Source organism: Myxine glutinosa, chromosome 10 (genome assembly GCF_964187855.1).
Source record: "Myxine glutinosa chromosome 10, kmMyxGlut1.1, whole genome shotgun sequence".
NCBI lineage: Eukaryota > Metazoa > Chordata > Myxini > Myxiniformes > Myxinidae > Myxine > Myxine glutinosa.
Window position 1 is genome coordinate 53497015 of NC_136270.1, and position 21854 is coordinate 53518868.

At 46.4% G+C, this 21854-nt stretch overlaps 1 protein-coding gene and 2 long non-coding RNA genes across 6 annotated transcripts in view; 1 reads left to right on the forward strand and 2 right to left on the reverse strand.

The window, feature by feature from the left end:
• Positions 1–404: 404 nt before the first annotated feature.
• LOC137434561 (uncharacterized) lies at positions 405–15021 on the forward strand. Of its 3 annotated transcripts, none has more exons than XR_010985872.2 (4): positions 405–599; positions 3921–4227; positions 4503–4578; positions 12939–15021. It is a non-coding gene; the product is annotated as an uncharacterized LOC137434561 (long non-coding RNA). The 3 variants fall into 3 exon arrangements; XR_013624732.1 differs by having other exon boundaries at positions 4071–4227; XR_013624731.1 differs by lacking the exon at positions 405–599 and adding an exon at positions 1859–2319.
• Positions 5095–15494, reverse strand: LOC144894041 (uncharacterized). The gene is made up of 2 exons (XR_013624733.1): positions 15023–15494; positions 5095–8203 (listed from the first exon to the last, which is right to left on the reverse strand). It is a non-coding gene; the product is annotated as an uncharacterized LOC144894041 (long non-coding RNA).
• Positions 15495–17083: 1589 nt separating this feature from the next.
• Positions 17084–21854, reverse strand: part of SNUPN (snurportin 1) — a 148950-nt gene continuing 144179 nt past the window's right edge. For both annotated transcript variants that reach the window (XM_068127699.2, XM_068127698.2), the window contains 2 exons: positions 20522–20602; positions 17084–17590 (listed from right to left, as the gene is read on the reverse strand). In XM_068127699.2, coding sequence (XP_067983800.2) covers positions 17267–17590; positions 20522–20602 — 405 coding nt within the window. In that variant the 3' untranslated portion in view covers positions 17084–17266. The remainder of the gene's footprint in view (positions 17591–20521; positions 20603–21854) is intronic.

Genomic DNA, 21854 nt, shown 5'->3' on the forward strand with positions numbered 1-21854 from the left:
CACTCGGATTTGTTAGGATGTTCCCCCCTGGGTCCAAAACCGAAGATATGAGTCGTGCTGGTTTCTCTACAGTTTCTAGGTGAAAGAAAGCCTTAGTTGGGGTATCTGAAACCTTTATATTTTGTATTCTTAGCCGAACTAGTGTGCCCGCTGCTTTGCTGCTGTGAGAGAAAGAGAGAGAGAGAAATATTTTATTGTGGAATTAGTTATGACATGGGCCAAAGTCAGACATTCACGGCAAACTTGCGCAATGGGTATCGACGCATCTTCTGCAGCTGTTTGTGCGTACGGAGAGAGAGAGAGTGTGAGAGAGAGCAGGGAGATGTGTTGGAGGGGGAGGAGACGTGGGAAGGGGGGGGGGGAGGGTGGGAGAAGTATAAAACACAAGGACACCAAGGACTTCCAGGACAAAAGTTTGTATTTCAAAAAGTGGAATTGGGGTGAAATTATCGGGGATAGAAAAGATCAAGGTTTTGGATGGGGGAGGATAAGAGATGGTGGTGAACAGCTGTTTTGAAGACCTGGAGGGTGGAGTGGGATTGAAGAGAGTGAGGGAGTTTGTTCCAGAGGCGGGAGAAAGGAGGAATGAAGGAGTGAAGGTGAGCAGAGAGTCTTGATTTTGGCAAATTGACCGACTAAGTGCCGGGAGTGTGTGTGTGGTGTGGTGTGTGTGTGTGTGTGGTGTATGTGTGTGTCTGCGTGTGTGTGTGTGTGTGTGTGTGTGTGTGTGTGTGTGTGTGTGTGTGTGTGTGTGTAAAAGAGAGAGATAGAATTGTGAGGAACAGAAATGAAAAAACGAGATGTGTGTGTGTGTGTGTGGTGTATGTGTGTGTGTGTGGTGTGTGTGTGGTTTATGTGTGTGTGTCTGCGTGTGTGTGGTGTGTGTGTGTGGTGTGTGTGTGTGTGTGGTGTATGTGTGTGTGTGTGTGGTGTGTGTGTGTGTGTGTGTGGTGTGTGTGTGGTTTATGTGTGTGTGTCTGCGTGTGTGTGGTGTGTGTGTGTGGTGTGTGTGTGTGTGTGGTGTATGTGTGTGTCTGCGTGTGTGTGTGTGTGTGTGGTGTGTGTGTCTGTGTGTGTCTGCGTGTGTGTGTGTGTCTGTGTGTGTCTGTGTGTGTCTGCGTGTGTGTGTGTGTGTGTGTGTGTGGTGTATGTGTGTGTCTGCGTGTGTGTCTCCGTGTGTGTGGTGTGTGTGTGTGGTGTGGTGTGTGTGTGTGTGTGGTGTATGTGTGTGTGTGTAAAAGAGAGAGATGGAATTGTGAGGAACAGAAATGAAAAAACGAGATGTGTGTGTGTGTGTGTGTTAAATGGAGAGAAAGGGGGAAGGAAACAGGGAATATTTACAAGAAAGAAGAGTGAATGAGGATCATTTGGAATATAAACAAGAATGTTGTGGATGTGCGTGTGTGTGTGTGTGTGTCTATGTGTGTGTGTGTGTCTATGTGTCTGTGTATCTCATGACGACAAAATAGAGAAAAGTAGTATGGGGATACTACACAAGTATACTGTAACGATTTTGAGAAGTGTAACGGGTTTTGAGGAGTGTAACAATTTTGGAGGAAGGGTAACGGATGTGAAGAGTATGGTTTTGGTATGGTAACATCCTGGTAATGTAAATAATGGTCGCAGCCGTCCTCCTAATTAATTTCATAGAACATACACGCAGGTCACGATATATCTTTTAAATAGTGTATTTCCTTATTCCATGTAGGCTAAGTATGTGTTTTCCACTAGATTGACTTTGCATTGTATCAAACAAAATAAGCGTAGGCCCTTTCAATTTCCCCAAAACCTCCCTTCCATTTGCCTTCCGCATTTTGGTCGGTTTTTCTCTTCAACCACCATTGGCCACGAGGTAAGGTTGGAGAAGAAAGGCGTGTCTCCACCTCGTCAGAAGAGGGCAGGAGTGAACCGGCCCTAACAGCCAATCAACACCGCGGTGAGTGACCCGGTAGGCGTGCCCTCGGAGCCGGCGGCTTAATTCCGCCGGAGGTGATAAAAGCGAATGTAAGGAACTGCTTTAAGGAGAGGCCTTGAGAGATACGCTGGGGGATGACCTGGAAGAGGAGCGCAATCCACCGCAAGCCCTACCTACCTACCTGCCTGCAATATCCCCTGTCGTTGGAGAGACGCGCTGAACGGAGGGAGACGGCTCCACCCCAGGAAGAGGAGCAGGTGTGCCGAGCCAGCGCGTGACGGCCGCGGATACGCGACGGAGGTTTTCCCGCCAAAACCGCGAGGGGTTGAAAGCTGCTGCCTCCGACCTTGCCTTCCTCTCAAGCAATCAACCTCGAGCCATTACCTGCCTGCAATATCCACCGTGTGAGTGTGAACGTCCTGTCCTACTCGTTTGTCTTGGGGATTAAGTAAATGAAATAGAATAAGTTAACAATGCACTGTGTGACTGCTCTTTTCCATCTATTGCTGTAAATAATATTGGTCGCTCTAAAATATTGCTTGTGTGTGTATAATAAATCTGTTCTTCCTCCAAACTCTGTCTTTCTTCTCTCTTCTTCTCTTTCGGTCGCTTTAGAGGTTTCCCAATTGAATATCTGTAGCGCGATTAGTCAACGTTCGGGTGGAATCGGGTTCTAATCGGGGAGTAACTGTTCGGACGCGGTTAAATACACCACCGCTCGGTAAAATAACATCCAAAAACCGTGTCCGTAACAATACATACCCAATATATGGGGGATAATTATTTCTGTTTCTTTAATATTTGTTTCATTTCATGCCTCATTTTTGTATTCTAAGTTACACAAATGGGGATGTGGGGTGGGATCGCCAGTCCCAAAAGTACACCAGTTCGTCCCGAGCCTGGCCGGGCTGGCAGTGTTGGATCTGTGTAACAGCTGGAGGAAGTGGTGGATGTGTATAACGAATGCCCCGCCAGGGCAGATCTACACTTTTAGTGATCCAATTGATGCATACAAGGAGTGTGTGAAATATTGTTTGCTATCTGTGTAACCGCTGCTAGGGAAAAGGAAGTGCTCCACAGCGTAGTTTAACCCCCCCTGTTTTTGGCCGTTTTTGGCCGTTTTTGGCCGTTTTTGACCGTTTTTGGCCGTTGCTAATTAATGTGCAAATTTTGAACGTGGGAACACGTCATTTATGGTTCATATACACTTATTCAGCATATCTAGCACATTCGCAGGTACTTCTCGGACGTAGACCGCGGCATTCGAAAACTAAGCAGAATTAGTGGACTCGGCCCATGGTCTAGTCGTCGTGCAATTAACTATAGGGGGTTTGCCTTTATGGCAAAACCGCAACAATATGATATTTTTCAATAGTCGATCTATCCCTAATAAATGTACAAGGTTGCCTTCAAGGGGAAACACCTTTAGTTGTTATTTATGACACCCCCGACTTCCTGCAGCATGTTGGCTTTTATTAAACTGACTGCAAATTACTTTTAAACTCGGTTTTATCTGCAACGTCGCTGACCAGAAGTATTGACAAACAGATAAAATTAAATTTACCCACATGTTCCTCCATCCTCCTCCTTCTCCACCCTCCTCATTCTCCTTCTCCACCCTCCTCATTCTCCACCCTCCTCCTTCTCCACCCTCCTCCTTCTCCGCCCTCCTCCTTCTCCACCCTCCTCATTCTCCACCCTCCTCATTCTCCACCCTCCTCCTTCTCCGCCCTCCTCCTTCTCCACCCTCCTCCTTCTGCGCCCTCCTCCTTCTGCGCCCTCCTCCTTCTCCTTCTCCACCCTCCTCCTTCTCCACCCTCCTCATTCTCCACCCTCCTCATTCTCCACCCTCCTCCTTCTCCACCCTCCTCCTTCTCCACCCCCCTCCTTCTCCACCCCCCTCCTTCTCCACCCTCCTTGTTCTCCACCCTCCTCCTTCTCCACCCTCCTCCTTCTCCACCCTCCTCCGCCCTCCTTGTTCTCCACCCTCCTCCTTCTCCACCAGCCTCCTTTTCCTTCTCCGCCCTCCTTGTTCTCCACCCTCCTCCTTCTCCACCCTCCTCATTCTCCACCCTCCTCCTTCTTCACCCTCCTCCTTCTCCACCCTCCTCCTTCTCCACCCTCCTTGTTCTCCACCCTCCTCCTTCTCCACCAGCCTCCTTTTCCTTCTCCGCCCTCCTTGTTCTCCACCCTCCTCCTTCGCCTCCATCCTCCACCCACGGTTTCCCGCTCTCGTTCTGAGCGCAAAGAGCACTGGAGCAAGTTGAGACAAGAGCGAGTCGTTGCGTTGTTGAGCTGAAATCCTGAACAAGGTGTGTCCTTTTGAAAACAACTTGTGCGGCAAACACAGTTGCTATCGACAGTGTTTGTAAGTGTATGTTTGGGTTTGTTTGTGTGTCACTTTTATCATGTTATATGTTCGTTACATGTGTTACTCTTCCAGTTTACATCCATCATGTGGTGCTGTGTGAATGTGTGAATGTGTGTGTCACTTTTATCATGTTATATGTTCGTTACATGTGTTACTCTTCCAGTTTACATCCATCATGTGGTGCTGTGTGAATGTGTGTTTGTGTGTCGTGAACAGAACACAGAGTCGTGAACAGCATTCCCAACTTTCCCAGCACGTACGGTGTTCTACCCACGAGTGTTCAAGACTATCAGTACGTATCACATCTGATCGAAAATGAGTGCTGCATTTACCTGTACATACCACGTTTTATCGAGGATTCACACAGTTCCCAGCACATTCCCTCCCCATTCAGTATCAGAATCATTAACTCATTAAACTGGTAATCAAGTCCAAATTCCATCGTTATTTGTTCCTTGTGTGTTCCTGCGTACACTGCTGTTTCCCAATGTGCTTGTCTGGCATGCAATCTATGTACAAGTTCCTCCATCAACCATAAATAAATATAAACATGAAAGAGAAATTAGAGATTGTAGACCCTCACCAGGATGTGTTTTCAGTGGTTTTTAAGGCTTTTGTGTTAAAAACAAACATGGCGGCTGAACCACGTGACCGATGACGTCATTATTTTTTTTTTCTCCACCAATTTATGCCTGCATGACGTTCAAGAAATTTCATCTTGACAGGATGAAGTTTTGTACTTGTAGAATTATGACGTCATAATGGAGGCACCTATGACATCATTGTTGTAACATTAGAGTCTCACAACCACTTTCTCGATCCGAGTTTAATCTGAATCAATCTCAAACAGCATCTAAGGAAGAATACATACAGCCATCATCATGTGCACTAATAGGCATCAGGGATATATCTAATATTGGGTACAATTAAGTACACATGCAAATATGATTTCCTCACCATCCTAAGTAAGCACGTAATCGTCACAGGTCTGCCCCTCGCTTTCAGCGGATGGATATTTATAATAGCACTTCAGTGGGCAAGGGATGTTACTACACCTGGGTTATAACTTAGAGTTCCTACGCTTCACTACAATCCTCCCAGAGAGCAAAAACTTTGCAAGCAAGCCATTTTAGCAGAATACACATAGTACTAATCAGCAATCAATGATAGCAGTATACCAAAAAAAAAAAGAACACCTATCAAGGAGTTACTACCAACCAAAGTGCTCTGGACGACGGCTCTCTCTCTCTCCCCATGTGGGTTCTATATACATCCGAGCTGTCAGCTGATATACCAAGGTCTTCCTCAGCCGGCGCTGTCAGTTTAGGCGACCGGGTCGGTACCACGGCTCCGTCCGGGGCAGGTGACCTGGAAGGAGACGGAGACTCGACCGACGGAACCTCCGTACTGGACTCAGACTCGTCAGATTCCCCACAAGGAGCGAGATGACGCACCGACGCAGTAGTTTCACGACCGTCCGGCATTCTAACCCGAGCGTAATCAGGATTAGCCTGAATTATTTGTGCCTTGTCGACCAGCGGATCGTATTTGCTCGGATGCACGGCTCGTTTGAGATAGGCCGGCCCGGGTTCGTAGAGCTAAGCGGGCAATGACTGCCGGCTACCTGTACGACGCTGGTAGCAAAACATACGGTCGTGAGGAGTCTCATTTGAAGTGGTGCACAATAGGGACCGAATAGCATGTAGAGCCTCCGGTAACACCCAAGTCCACTCATCCGGTCCCAACCCCCGGGCCTTGAGCCCTAGGGTAACGGCCCTCCATATGATCCCGATAAAACGCTCAATTTTCCCATTTCCTTGCGGCCGATAAGGGGTAGTGCAGCTGGACACAATATTCTGATGCAACAGAAATGCCCGGACTTCCTGAGACATGAAGACAGTGCCCCTATCAGTATGAATGAAAGCAGGATAACCAAACATCACGAACAAGAGCCTCAAGCAGCGAAGAACCGACCCGAAGGTCATGTCGTGACACGGAAACGTGAATGGAAATCGGGAGTACTCATCGATGATTGCAAGAAGATAACGATATGAGCCGGATGCTGGCAAAGGCCCTTTGAAGTCCATAGATAATCTCTCCCACAGCTGGCTAGCTTGAATCAAAGTCCCCATTTGTGGTTTGTAAAAGCACGGTTTCAGCTTGTCCTGAATCGAACCCCATAAAGAGTTTATCTGTCTCACGGAGGGGTACCTGATGATACGCGCTACGCAAATCGAGTGTACTATAGACAGCATATTGAGCAACCTGTCGAACAAGCGAGTCTAGGCCGGGAAGCAGGTACGCGTCCAGCTGCGTGAATCTATTAATAGTCTGTGAATAATCGATTACCATACGCTTACGATGATTCTCAGTTTGAACCACCAATACTCGAACCCGCCAGGGTGATCGGCTCGGTTCGATAATCCCCTCCTTCAAAAGCCGACTAGTTTCCTCGGCGATGAATTGCTCGTCGGCCCGTGAGTGTCGTCTCGACTTGATCGCGACCGGCATGCAGTCAGAGGTTAGACTCGGGAATAATGACAGCGGCTCTATAGACATTCCGGTCAAAGCACACACATAGAGAGTAGTTTCCCTGTCAAACTTCATCTCCAGACGCCCATGCCGATGGAGGAAATCATGTCCCAACAGTACATTGGCACATAGAGTAGACAAAATCATCAAACGGACATCCGGATACATCGTGCCATTAACCACTAACTTGACACGGCATTCCCCTTTGGTGCACATCCAGAGCGACTGCGAAGCCATGAAAATTCTTCGCGAGGTCCTCAAAACCGGCCATCCGTGCCGTCGTACAAGGGCCATGTAGATGTAGCTCTCCGTCGACCCTGTGTCCACAAGAGCGTTAGCAGACTGACCTTCGACCAGCACCGGTAGCATGGCGCTCGCCAAACCACGCGGTCCGGACAGTTCCGGGAATTCTATAGGCCCCGTCGGGCCTCGCGCGTCGCGGTGATCCCAGCCAGAGTCAAATGCCGCCCTCTCGAGGCACGGCAAACCTTCACAAAATGACCTTTCTTGGCACACGTGTGGCACGTCGCGTCCGTGCCGGACATGTGGCTCGAGGGTGCCTCCGATTGCCACAAAAATAGCACTTAGTATTGCCTCTGAAAGAGGCGGCCGCCGCCAGGCTCGTACCTTCGGCTCCGAGGTTTGCTGGCTGGCTCGGCTCCATAGGTGTATCAGCAACCTCTCGCTCCATGGTAGAAGAAAACTCCAGACGTTTCTCCCCAATGAGTCCAGCAGTTACGTAAGGTCAACCATACGATTCTGATTGAGCCTGTGCCAACTGTAGTACTCGCGCCTGATCATACGAACCTTGTAGGGTCAGGGTGGGATTCTCAAGCAAACGTTGACGGATAGAGGGTGAATGAAGCCCGGACACAAAGGAGTCTCGCATAAAATCGTCACACATTTGTTCACATGTTTGAACCTCATGTGCACATTCCTTTCCCATCGGACATAGTTCTTGAAGGAATTGCTAAAGCGATTCTGAGGGGTCTTGCCTCCGAGTAGCGAGCTTGTCTCTGGTATAGACCACGCTTCGAGGCTTGATGTAGATACTCCGAAGTGCCGCCACCGATGTCGCATATGTGGGACAATGTGAGATGTAGTCGTAGATGGTGTTAGTCACGTGACAATTGAGAACAGAGTTTCTGCGCATCTGTGATGTCAGCATATGTCTCCATGTAACTTTCGAGCAAACATAACCAATGTGTAAGCTGGCTCGCCGCATCATCAGCTTGAGGATCCCCACTGAAAGTAGAAAGTAGGTAGTTGCAGAAGCTTGGTCATCTCGAACGGTGACTGGAGATGATTCAGATTAAGTGTTGTAAAATCAGTCTCACAACCGCTTTCTTGATCCGAGTTTATTCTGAATCAATCTCAAACAGCATCTAAGGAAGAATACATAACAGCCATCATTCATGTGCACTAATAGGCATCAGGAGTATATCTAATATTGGGTACAATTAAGCAAGCCCCATACAAATATGATTTCCTCACCATCCTAAGTAAGCACGTAATGGTCACAGGTCTGCCCCTCGCTTTCAGCGGATGGATATTTATGAGAGCACTTCAGTGGGCAAGAGATGTTACTACATCTGGGTTATAACTTAGAGTTCCTACGTTTCACTACAATCATCATTAACATATTTTATTCCCCATGGAGAGTTCTTTACAATGAGCCACGTCTCGTTTTTTTTTCTTTTCTATTCAGCGCAGATATACCGGACCAGCCACCAGTTTATGCCGTCATGTCACTCAAGAAATTGCATCTTGATTGGATGAAGTTTTGTACTTGTTGAATTATCAAATTATGACGTCATAACGGAGGCCTTGGGCAGACAGAGTTAAAAATTGGGCACAGTCTATTCCAGGGCAAGAAAAATACGTGTGCAAAGTTTGGCGATTCTATGTGCAACGGTGTAGACGTAGTGCTGCAAACAGACAGACAAACAGACAGATGAAAAATCGGTCAGAGACCGAGGACTTGCCGGAATTTACTTTTTTATCGGCCATTTAGGACAAATATGGCGGCCGAACCACGTAACCGTTGACATCATTAACATATTTTATTCCCCATGGAAAGTTCTTTACAATGAGCCATGTCTCAATTTTTTCTATTCAGCACTTTTGGAGATGTGGGGGTGCTAAGTTTTTCGGTTTTTCCAAGATGGCGGCCGAACCACGTGAGCTATGACGTCATCATTAATATATTTTATTCCCCATGGAGAGTTCTTTACAATGAGCCATGTCTCAATTTTTTCTATTCAGCACTTTTGGAGATATGGAGGTGCTAAGTTTTTCGGTTTTTCCAAGATGGCGGCCGAACCACGTGACCTATGACGTCATCATTAACATATTTTATTCACCATGGAGAGATCTTCACAACGAGCCATGTCTCAATTTTTTTCTATTCAGCACTTTTGGAGATATGGAGGTGCTAAGTTTTTCGGTTTTTCCAAGATGGCGGCCGAACCACGTGACCTATGACGTTATCATTAACCGATTTTATTCCCCATGGAGAGTTCTTTACAATGAGCTATGTCTCAATTTTTTCGATTCAGCACTTTCGGAGATATGGAGGTGCAAAGTTTTTTGGTTTTTCCAAGATGGCGGCCAAACCACGTGTCACAATTTTAAACAAATCTTCACGAAACTTCACCAAATGGTGGAGTTCGTGGTCTGACAAAATCCTAAATATTTTTGAGGTCGAAAGGTCAAAAGGTCAACATAGGCAAATGTCATTACCTCCGCGTCTGATCTGATTGACTTGAATTTTAAATAGGATTTACATATCGGCAAACTGAATTCAACCACCAACTATTTTTGAGATCAGGATAGGCCAAAAGGTCAACATAGGCCAACAGTCAACAACAATTTCAAATTTCTAAAATCCTCAATTTTCATCCGATTGACTTGAAAATTGAATGGGATTTACATATCAGCGAACTGAGTTTAACCAAAAACTATTTATGAGATCGAAATAGGCCAAAAGGTCAACACATGCCTAAGGTCAACCATTTTTCCCAAATTACTAAAATCCTCAATTTCTATCCAATTGACTTGAAATCAGAATAGGATTTTCATATCAGCCAACTGAATTCAACCACAAAGTATTTATGAGATCAACATCGGTCAGTCATAGGGTCAACATAGGCCAAAGGTCTAAACCTTTTTTTTCAAATTTCTAACCTTTTGACCTTTTGCCCTTTTGCCCTGTTCAAGTGTCTCGTGGTCGTCGCTCTAGGCTTCCTCTCCCCATTGGTATTTTTGTGAATATAAGATTGTTCTTCACAGTTCTGTTTAAATATGTTTCAACTATCCCCTTCAGTGTTTTATTCAGTGGTTTATTACAACATGCTGTTTTTCTTCTTATTTAAAAGGCTCCTTTCAATTTCCTCTTCAACTCATTCCATTTCAAAAAAATATTCAATCTCTTACGATTCCAAATCTCTCCATGCTCTAAATTCTCATTCATTCCATCCCTCCTCCATCGTTCTTAAACGAATCGCTAACTTGAAAATCACAACAAACCCAATTTGTTATATATGTTCATCTTTCATTAATCATCCACTTTCTAAACTCCCCCCTTGCCCCTCCCCTTCAAATCTCCCCCCCAACCATCCCTCCCAAATTCTCCCTCCTCCCACCTCCTTCTCAAAGCTGCCTCCTCCCCACTTCCTCTCCCTCCTATGTCATATGTCTCTCCTCCTCCCCACTTGCCTTTGCCTCTTGGAAGGCAAGTCCAACTGAAGGCAATCTCAGTTCCTTCCACCAAGCTCGAAACAAGTGTGTTTCTACCCTCAGGAGTGCCAGGAAGCACTATCTCTCCACACTCAAGATTGAACTCTCAAACCTGTCTCCTTCCTCCAAATCCTGGTGGCGTCTGGTCAAATCCGTTTCTGGTGTTTGTTCCCCCTCCATCCCCTCCCTTACCTCAAATGGCTACACAGTTGACACCGCATGTGACAAAGCCGAATGCCTCAACTCTGTGTTTGCCTCAAAATCTTGTGTCCCAAACCCATCTCTCTCTGTTCCCACCTTTCCCAGTCGAACCCAACTGCTCCTGGACTCTGTGTCCTTCTCTCCTGACAAGGTGGAGAAGTTTTTATCAAACCTCGACTCTGATTCTGTAACTGGACCAGATGGCATCAGCCCTCGGGTCCTAAACTCCTGCTCTGACGCTCGATCTCACCCTCTCTGTTCTTTTCACCCTCTCTTTTGCTCAAGGTCATCTGCCAGCATCTTGGAAATCAGCAAACAATACCGCCTTACACAAAAAGGTGCAAAAACAGATCCTTGCAACTACAGACCAATCAGCCTGCTCCCAATTATCAGCAAAGTCATGGAATCCATTATTGCTTCAGATATCAAATCCTTCCTCTTCTCCAATGGCTTGATCTCTGATCATCAATTTGGATTCAGACCAGGTCATTCTACTCTGGACATGTTGCTTCTGCTGTCTCAACAATGGATGGAGGTCCTCAATGCCAAACAGGAAATCAGAGCTGTCTCACTTGACATATCACGTGCCTTCGATACGGTCTGGCACCCAGCTCTGCTCACCAAACTCACCTCCTATGGTATTCAGGGTAATCTCCACTCATGGCTTGCGGATTTCCTCTCTGGCCGTAGGCAACGTGTGGCCCTGAATGGATTTCGCTCATCTTCCCTTCCTGTTCTGGCTGGAGTTCCCCAAGGTAGTGTTCTGGGCCCTGTGCTATTTCTGGTCTTCATCAATGACCTCTCCGACTCTCTGGAAAATCCTCTCTATCTCTTTGCTGATGACTCCACTATCTGCCGCTCCATTCCTCATCCCTCAGATCGGCAGTCTGCAGCCTCCTCACTCTCTGCAGACCTGGACAAAATCACAGACTGGTCAAACAAGTGGAACATGTCTTTCAATCCTGACAAATCTCACACTCTTACAATGTCTCTCCAAAAGGACCGACTGGACAACCCTCCCATCTACTTTCTCAACAATCCTCTCCAAGAAGTTCTGTCGCTCAAGCTTTTGGGTCTCACTATCTGCCATGATCTTTCTTGGGAAAACCACATTTCCAAGCTGGCCTCCAAAGCCAGTCGCCGACTGGGCATCCTCCGTCGTGCGAAGTCCTTCCTTGGCACACCTGAGCTCCTCACCACATACAAGGCTTTCATCCGCAGCACAGTGAGTGCAGGTCGTGGTGAGGGTACAGCAAGTGCGGGCAGTGGTGAGGGTTCAGCAAGTGAGGGCAGTGGTGAGGTTACAGCAAGTGCAGGCAGTGGTGATGGTACAGCAAGTGCAGGCAGTGGTGAGGGTACAGCAAGTGCAGGCAGTGGTGAGGGTACAGCAAGTGCAGGCAGTGGTGAGGGTACAGTGAGTTCAGGCAGTGGTGAGGGTGCAGCGAATGTAGAGTGGTGAGGATGCAGCAAGTGTAAGGAGTGGTAAGAGTGCAGGCAGTGGTGAGGGTACAGCGAGTGCAGATAGTGGTGTGAGCACAGTGAGTGCAGGTCGTGGTGAGGATACAGCAAGTGCGGGCAGTGGTGAGGGTTCAGCAAGTGAGGGCAGTGGTGAGGGTACAGCGAGTGCAGGCAGTGGTGAGGGTACAGCGAGTGCAGGCAGTGGTGAGGGTACAGCGAGTGCAGGCAGTGGTGATGGTACAGCGAGTGCAGGCAGTGGTGAGGGTACAGTGAGTGCAGGCAGTGGTGAGGGTACAGTGAGTGCAGGCAGTGGTGAGAGTACAGTGAGTGCAGGCAGTGGTGAGGGTACAGCGAGTGCAGGCAGTGGTGAGGGGCTTGGGCCCTGGATCAAAGTGGAGAGGCTTGGGCCCTGGATCAAAGTGGAGGTGCTTGGGCCCTGGATCAAAGTGGAGAGGCTTGGGCCCTGGATCAAAGTGGAGGGGCTTGGGGCCTGGCCTGAACTACCCGCAGTTATAAAACGCGCCTCTACTTAAACTTGTTTTACTAAATCATGTATTAGAGATTGCTGTTAATCTTGTCTAATGAATGTGATTACGAGAGAAGGATAACACTAAACGTGTGTGTGTGTGTGTGTGTGTGTGTGTGTGCGTGTGTGTGCGTGTGTGTGTGTGTGTGTGTGTGTGTGTGTGTGTGTGTGTGTGTGTGTGTGTGTTTCACCTGCAGTGAACGACGCTGTAAAGTCGAGACAGAGGAACATCAAGGAGGACACCAGAGGAGTTCTCGATGAACTGAAGCAAGCGAGCAGCGCACAAATGGAGATCATCGAGAAATATTTGAAACCATCCAGAAATCCCCAGAAATATCCGTTTGAGAAGATGAAAGGGGATTTGAAAGACTTTACAGGTGTAAACAAAAGTTTGGGCAACCTGGCGATAAAGCACAATTCGTTAACAGAAGACCTGGCTGAAATGCAGGACGAGGTCCAGCAGGGCCTCACTAGTTGGTGGTCGGCCTTGTTTGGGAAATCTGAAAACCAGCAAAATGCTTTGGCTGAGATCGAAGGGATGAAGAAGAACATCTCCGAATGTGGAGGTATTCTAGTGAAGGTGCAGGCTCACCTCCGAGAATGTCAGGATAGAACACAACGCTTAACAAACAACACTGCGCTCAAAACCAACTTGGAAAACATGATTGGCCACCACCAGAATATCACCACACTCGTGGTGAAGTACTGTGACCACTAAGGGTTGCGAGGGGGTAACGTGTACATTAAAAACTCGCGCGCGCGCACACACACACACACACACACACACACACACACACACGATATGTGAAAAACGCACCGCTAAACACAGTGAAAGTCAAGACCAAAATTATTCAGTTTTCTAACGAGAAATTGGTCAAGATAATTAAATTGATGACGTCATAGGTCACAGGGTCTGGCAGCCATATCTTTTTAGCCGCGTCGCAGACGCTGCTCATAGAGTGCACTCTGCTGTTGTTGTTGTTCTTGTGCTTGTTCTTACAGAGAAGACAAAACCTCAAAGCTCCACCCATTCTGGGAACCATAGCTCCACCCATTGTGGGAGAGGCTTCATATAAACAAATATCCACCATTTTATTAACTCGCATAGCTTTGAGGCCTGTTTTGTAGGCCCGTGGTGTCTTCCTCTCTCACACAGTTTTATTTCAAATCAAATTCGATATATCATTTCATTTTTCACAGTCGCTGACATAGTTTTAGACTCGGTTGAAAAGAAACGGGAAGAAAATGCGATGAAAGTTGCCCTTTATAGAACGAAATGAATTCTCAAAGGCCTGTAACTTCAAGTCCATTGAGATTTTTTTTTTTATCGCGGCATGGTCAGTCATACACCGCCCGAAATAACAGATGGGAAAATGCCGAGATATATATATATTTTGTTTAAATCGCGGCATGCTCAGTCATACACCGCCCGAAATAACAGACGGGAAAATGCCGATATATTAAAAATTCGTCCATTTGATGACAATCGTCACGATGAAATATTTAATTTATACGTCGTCACAATAATGTGGAGAGGAGCATAGCTTCGTTCACGTGTCGCCACACACGGGAAATTGCCGAGATTTTTTTTTTTAAATCGCGGCATGGTCAGTCATACACCGCCTGAAATAACAGACGGGAAAATGCCGAGATATATTAAAAATTCGTCGCCACACACGGGAAATTGCCGAGATATATTTTCACTTTGCACAAAAATAACATCAAGTAATCGAATCAATAGGAATGTCCTGTGCCTATAACATCGACGTTATCGGCACAGCTGCATCTAGGCATTGTGTAACATCGACGCGGCTTTTGTTTTAATTTAAACTTTTTGTACTTGTTGTGTTACGTCACAGGGTCTGGCAGCCATATCTTTTTATGTTACGTCACAGGGTCTGGCAGCCATATATTTTTGTTACGTCACAGGGTCTGGCAGCCATATCTTTTTGTGTTACGTCACAGGGTCTGGCAGCCATATCTTTTTATGTTACGTCACAGGGTCTGGCAGCCATATCTTTTTGTGTTACGTCACAGGGTCTGGCAGCCATATCTTTTTGTGTTACGTCACAGGGTCTGGCAGCCATATCTTTTTGTGTTACGTCACAGGGTCTGGCAGCCATATCTTTTTGTGTTACGTCACAGGGTCTGGCAGCCATATCTTTTTGTGTTACGTCACAGGGTCTGGCAGCCATATCTTTTTGTATTAACCTTGTCCGAAGCTTTTGTTCATGTGTTGCCTTGCCAATAAACATTACTCCATGTGCAGCTGCACACGTACCTGTGCTTCTTGTTGATACATTTCTGCTCTTTGTAAATGACGTTTCAATGTGAATGAGGCCTTTCCACCACGTGCTGCATGTTTTGTTTCATGTCGACCTCAGGACACCACAGCGAGTGCACCTGTAACCTGGATGACGTCACGACAGAAAATAAATAAAGACACTAATGTTGTTTTAAGGGTGAAACGAACATAGTGTCTTCCACAAGTAATGGAACAGTAAAGTCTAATTTGTTATGATTGTTTTATACTCAAGAAATTTGGATTTGACATCAAAAGATGAATTTGAGACAAGAGTGCAGAAGGTCAGATTTTATTTATTTGTATTTATAATGTTTTAACTATTTTAGAACAATATAGTGTGCCATGGCGAAGTGGTGGTGCAGCGAAGCGCCACGACATGGGAAGAATGCTGTATCCTAGCACAACTTTTGCGTAGCAGCACAACCAATAAATACACCAGCTGCATGGGGGGGGGGGGGGGGGGGGGGAGCAGACCCAAATGCCAACACGAGTCCATGTGAGCATGCACACAAAATCACTTCCCTAGGGGGGGGGGAGACTCAAATACCAACACTAGTCCATGTGAGCATGCACACAAAATGACTTCCCTAGTAGGGGGGAGGGGGGAGACCCAAATGACAACACGTCCACGTGAGCATGCACACAAAATCACTTCCCATGGGGGGGGGGAGACTCAAATACCAACACTAGTCCATGTGAGCATGCACACAAAACGACTTCCCATGGGGGGGGGGGGACTCAAATACCAACACTAGTCCATGTGAGCATGCACACAAAATGACTTCCCTAGGGGGGAGGGGGGAGACCCAAATGACAACACGTCCATGTGAGCATGCACACAAAATCACTTCCCTGGGGGGGGGGGGGAGACTCAAATACCAACACTAGTCCATGTGAGCATGCACACAAAATGACTTCCCTAGGGGGGAGGGGGGAGACCCAAATGACAACACGTCCATGTGAGCATGCACACAAAATCACTTCCCTAGGGGGGGGGGGGGGGGAGACTCAAATACCAACACTAGTCCATGTGAGCATGCACACAAAATGACTTCCCTAGGGGGGAGGGGGGAGACCCAAATGACAACACGTCCATGTGAGCATGCACACAAAATCACTTCCCTAGGGGGGGGGGGGGGGAGACTCAAATACCAACACTAGTCCATGTGAGCATGCACACAAAATGACTTCCCTAGGGGGGAGGGGGGAGACCCAAATGACAACACGTCCACGTGAGCATGCACACAAAATGACTTCCCTAGGGGGGGGGGGGGGGGAACTCAAATACCAACACTAGTCCATGTGAGCATGCACACAAAATGACTTCCCTGTCTTCCTCGTATTTCTACTCTCTTGACTCTGGCCCTGCTTTTCATTCGCTGCTGCTCGCTGCTGGAGAATCTTGAGTCGTCGGACACTGCATCCTGTCGCTGCACCAATCATGGCCTTTATCTTGAGCAGGACATCAGAGTGGAGATCGCCTCAAGCAGGGGTTGTTCAAGCCCTCACCCGTTTCATTTCCCTCTGTCATGCAAGTCACTATATTGGCGCCATTAGAAGGGGAGTTATTTATTTAATTTATTTTTTCATCAAGTACATGTGTGCTCCATTTGCTTTTCTTTTGAGTGCCAGGTCTGTCAGATTATTTATTGCTAATGTCCTGTCTCCCTCTCCCACATATTCTTTGACTAAACCATTTTAAATACGAGAAGGATCTTCCCACCTTTCAACTCCAAGATGGTGGAAAGACTCAGTTTGGGCGTATTGAACGGCCTTGGATGGCATTAAATTTTTACGGAGGCTCCAACTATTAGAGAGTGCATCGGAATATAAGAGCTATCCACTCGTAGCGACTTGTGTAAAGAACGTTTGGCCATTTGCAGAGGTATTAGACCTCAGGCTCAGATGGTCTGCGTTAGTGGGGACCCCCGACACGACGATAGCGATTTGACCACAAGACTTTGCAGGGTCTCCATTGGTGTCTGCAAACAGAGACCGAACAATGCCAAGCATGTTCAAAGAATACGAGGATAGTAATCATGGGAAAAACAGAATGATAATTTATTCACAGAAATGGTGGATCAATCTGCATATCCAGCTGATACATTGATTGAAACAGTACAGAATGACACCGCAGACAAGCAGTCTGTCTTTGGCCGTTGAATTGTAAAAAAAACAAAAAAAAACAACGTCCACAGCCTTTATCCAGGCTAAAGTACCTTACGTCATAGTCACAGAGTCACCTGCAGCCTGTGGAGGATTTGACAAATGGACCAGCTCATACTTACAGGACTTTTGTCCCTTCACAGAATCATCCTCCGACGACTTGGTGGAATCTGTTTGCTCAGCAGAGCGGCTCGCCAGCTTACATTGTCGAATGAGCTGAAGTTGTTGGGTAGCGCCAGCCGGACGCGAAGCTAAGACGCCGGGCGGCAACGACACACCGAGCACATCTGAAACCATGTACGGCTTCAACCAGCCAACGAGGGGTGTGCTGCCTGGGGTGTAGTGGGTCTTGCCGTGATAAAAGAGCAAACCATCAACCTAAACATAAGCAAAAAAAAACAAGACAAGTCAGGAGACGACGATGGTTCACGAGCGAGCGGTATTCAATGACAAAGGACGGACGATAACCGAAACAGGCCCGGACAGGCCAGGCCCGGAAATGTCAAAACGAACGTTACTGACCTTGAAATGAGATAGAAAATAATGTATAATCAGTTATGAGGTTAGTTAGCTACACAATACCGAAAATTCGGTGAAAAATGAATGAAAAAAAGAAAAAGAAAAATGAAAAATTGGACACATGACATTGGCCTAACCAAATATCGAAACCCATGTCAGATTCCACCAAACCCCTCGGAGAAGATGTAACTTGAACTCGATTGCCCCCTAAAAAGACATCTTTTTCGGGCGTGGCTCCACCCACAATGGGCGCAATACCCCCACTCTAAGCAGGACACAACTAGATCATGATATCAACCTCCCACCCAAGTTTCATCAAGATCGGATGATATCATCGGGTAGTTATGCTGCGGACAGACAGACACACACACAGACAGATGCACACACATGACGAATATAGTGGTCACTTGATAACTCATGAACCAAAAACACTGACACCAATGTGTGACTTGAATCAAAGGCAACAAATTTATGGGACAGCAGCCAATCAAAGGACATTTCTATCTCGGCGACCCTGCCTGAGCATGCAAATGGCAGAGCACTGGTGCGGTTTTCCAGAGGACCTTGGTTCGATTCCTGTTCTGGGCATGTAATTTTCCCACATATGTACATATATATATATTCCCTCATCAATCCTCACTCAATACCCCATAATAATGACAAAGAGAAAACAGGATTTTAGAAAGTTTTGCAAATTTATTAAAAAGAAAAAACTGAAATATCACATTGACATAAGTATTCAGACCCTTTACTATGACACTTGAAATTTAGCCCAGGTGCCTCCCATTTCTCTTCATCATCTTTGAGATGTTTCTACACCTTGATTGGAGTCCACCTGTGGTAAATTCAATTGATTGGACATGATTTGGAAAGGCACTCACCTGTCTATATAAGGTCTCACAGCTGGCAATGCATATCAGAGCAAAAACCAAGCCATGAGGTCGAAGGAACTGCCTGCAGAGCTCAGAGACAGGATTGTGTCGAGGCACAGATCTGGGGAAGTCTACAAAAAAAAATTCTGCTGCATAGAAGGTTCCCAAGAGCACAGTGGCCTCCATAATTCTTAAATGGAAGAAGTTTGGAACAACCAGGACTCTTCCTAGAACTGGCCCCCCGGCCAAACTGAGCAATCGGGGGAGAAGGGCCTTGGTAAGAGAGGTGACCAGGAACCCGATGGTCACTCTGGCTCAGCTCCAGAAATCCTGTGTGGAGATGGGAGAAACTTCCAGAAGGACAACTATCACTGCAACACTCCACCGATCTGGGCTTTATGGCAGAGTGGCCAAACAGAAGCCTCTCCTCAGTGAAAGACACATGAAAGCCCGCTTGGAGTTTGCAAAAAAGCACCTAAAGGACTCTGACTGAGAAACAAGATTCTGTGGTCTGATGAAACCAAGATTGAACTGTTTGGCCTCAATTTTAAGCGTCATGTCTGGATGAAACCAGGCACTGCTCATCACCTGCCCAATACCATCCCAACGGTGAAGCATGGTGGTGGCAGCATCATGCTGTGGGGGTGTTTTTGACTGGGGGACTGGTCAATCAATTAAGATGACTGGGGGACTGGTCAGGGTTGAGGGAACAATGAACGGAGCAAAGTACAGAGATATCCTTAATGAAAACATGAAACAGAGCGCTCAGGACCTCAGACTGGGCCGAAGATTCACATTCCAACAGGACAATGACCCTAAGCACACAGCCAAGACAATGATGCAGGAGTGGCTTAGGGACATATCTGTGAAGGTCCTTGAGTGGCCCAGCCATAGCCCTGACTTGAACCCAATCGAACATCTCTGGAGAGACTTGAAAATGGCTGTCCACCGACGGTCCCCATCCAACCTGACAGAGCTTGAGAGGATCTGCAGAGAATGGCAGAAAATCCCCAAATCCAGGTGTGCAAAGCTTGTTGCGTCATACCCAAGAAGACTCGAGGCTGTAATCGCTGCCAAAGGTGCTTCAACTAGGTACTGAGTTAAGGGTCTGAATACTTATGTCAATGTGACATTTCAGTTTTTTCTTTTTAATAAATTTGGAAAACTTTCTAAAATCCTGTTTTCTCTTTGTCATTATGGGGTATTGAGTGCAGATTGATGAGGGAAAAAAAGAATTTAAACAATTTCAGCACAAGGCTGCAACATAGCAAAATGTGAAAAAAGTGAAGGGGTCAGAATACTTTCTGAATGCACTGTATGCACACTCGTCTCTGATCTGTCGACCCTGGGTTTTAATCCCGGCCCGGCTATAAACTGCCATCCTGGTGGTTCACAGCCAGGGTGATTCACCAATGTGTGTGCCGCCCCGAGCATCGACGTTAAACTGGACACCCCATCTACCAGGAAGATCCCACCGTGTCCTTTGCGAGGAGGAGGAGAGCTATCGCTGGCATCCTGAAACAAATTCGAAATTCCTGCTCTACCCTACAGGCATCAGCGGCACCACCCTGTCAAGAACTGATGCGGACCCACTAGCACATGCTGCATACTAACGATGATGCCAATGATCTTATAAACATGAAGGTCAGGAATACGTCGATGAGCGAAAAGCATCCAGGGTGATGTGTTTTCTAGCTCGGGTAATGATGAAGCAGTGCCGAGATAAACCTCCAGCTGCTATTCAAAGTTTATATTTCACTTTGTCTAACACTGGACAATCTCATTTTGTTTACATGAAAGGATAGAACTTTTGTCCAGATTGTCCTGTATTAACACACAGTCAGTAAAAAAGAAAGAAAAATAATGAATGAATGGATAAATTAATCAATTAAGATGGCAAACCTTTGTTTGTACGTACATCAAAGGGGAAAGGGCCGGACAATGCTGCACTGATGCCCTTTGGTGAGCACGGAAATGTCTGCAAGCTCACGAACCGGAACTGCCAGCAGAGAATGAGCAGAAAGGAATCACAGAGGACGTTTAATATGCATTTCCATTAAACAATTCAATGCACAGCAAGCTTGCCAGAACAAATGTTAAAATCACTTTGAGCGCACAGCAAGCTTGCCCAGAACCAATGTTTAAATCACTTTGAATGCACAGCAAGCTTGCCCAGAACAAATGTTTAAATCACTGAGCGCACAGCAAGCTTGCCCAGAACAAATGTTTAAATCACTTTGAGCGCACAGCAAGCTTGCCCAGAACCAATGTTTAAATCACTTTGAATGCACAGCAAGCTTGCCCAGAACAAATGTTTAAATCACTGAGCGCACAGCAAGCTTGCCCAGAACAAATGTTTAAATCACTTTGAGCGCACAGCAAGCTTGCCCAGAACCAATGTTTAAATCACTTTGAATGCACAGCAAGCTTGCCCAGAACAAATGTTTAAATCAATTTGAGCGCACAGCAAGCTTTCCCAGAACAAATGTTGAAATCACTGAGCGCACAGCAAGCTTGCACAGAACAAATGTTTAAATCACTTTGAACGCACAGCAAGCTTGCACAGAACAAATGTTTAAATCACTTTGAACGCACAGCAAGCTTGCCCAGAACCAATGTTTAAATCACTTTGAACGCACAGCAAGCTTGCCCAGAACCAATGTTTAAATCACTTTGAACGCACAACAAGCTTGCACAGAACAAATGTTTAAATCACTTTGAACGCACAGCAAGCTTGCCCAGAACCAATGTTTAAATCACTTTGAACGCACAACAAGCTTGCCCAGAACAAATGTTTAAATCACCTTGAACGCACATCAAGCTTGCCCGGAACAAATGTTTAAATCACTTTGAGCGCACAGCAAGCTTGCACAGAACAAATGTTTAAATCACTTTGAATGTACAGCAAGCTTGCACAGAACAAATGTTTAAATCACTTTGAACGCACAACAAGCTTGCCCAGAACAAATGTTTAAATCAGTTTGAACGCACAGCAAACTTGCCCAGAACAAATGTCGAAATCACTTTGAATGCACAGGAAGGTTGCCCAGAACCAATGTTAAAATCACTTTGAATGCACATCAAGCTTGCCCCGAACAAATGTTTAAATCATTTTGAATGCACATCAAGCTTGCCCCGAACAAATGTTTAAATCATTTTGAATGCACATCAAGCTTGCCCCGAACAAATGTTTAAATCACTTTGAACGCACAACAAGCTTGCCCAGAACAAATGTTTAAATCATTTTGAAT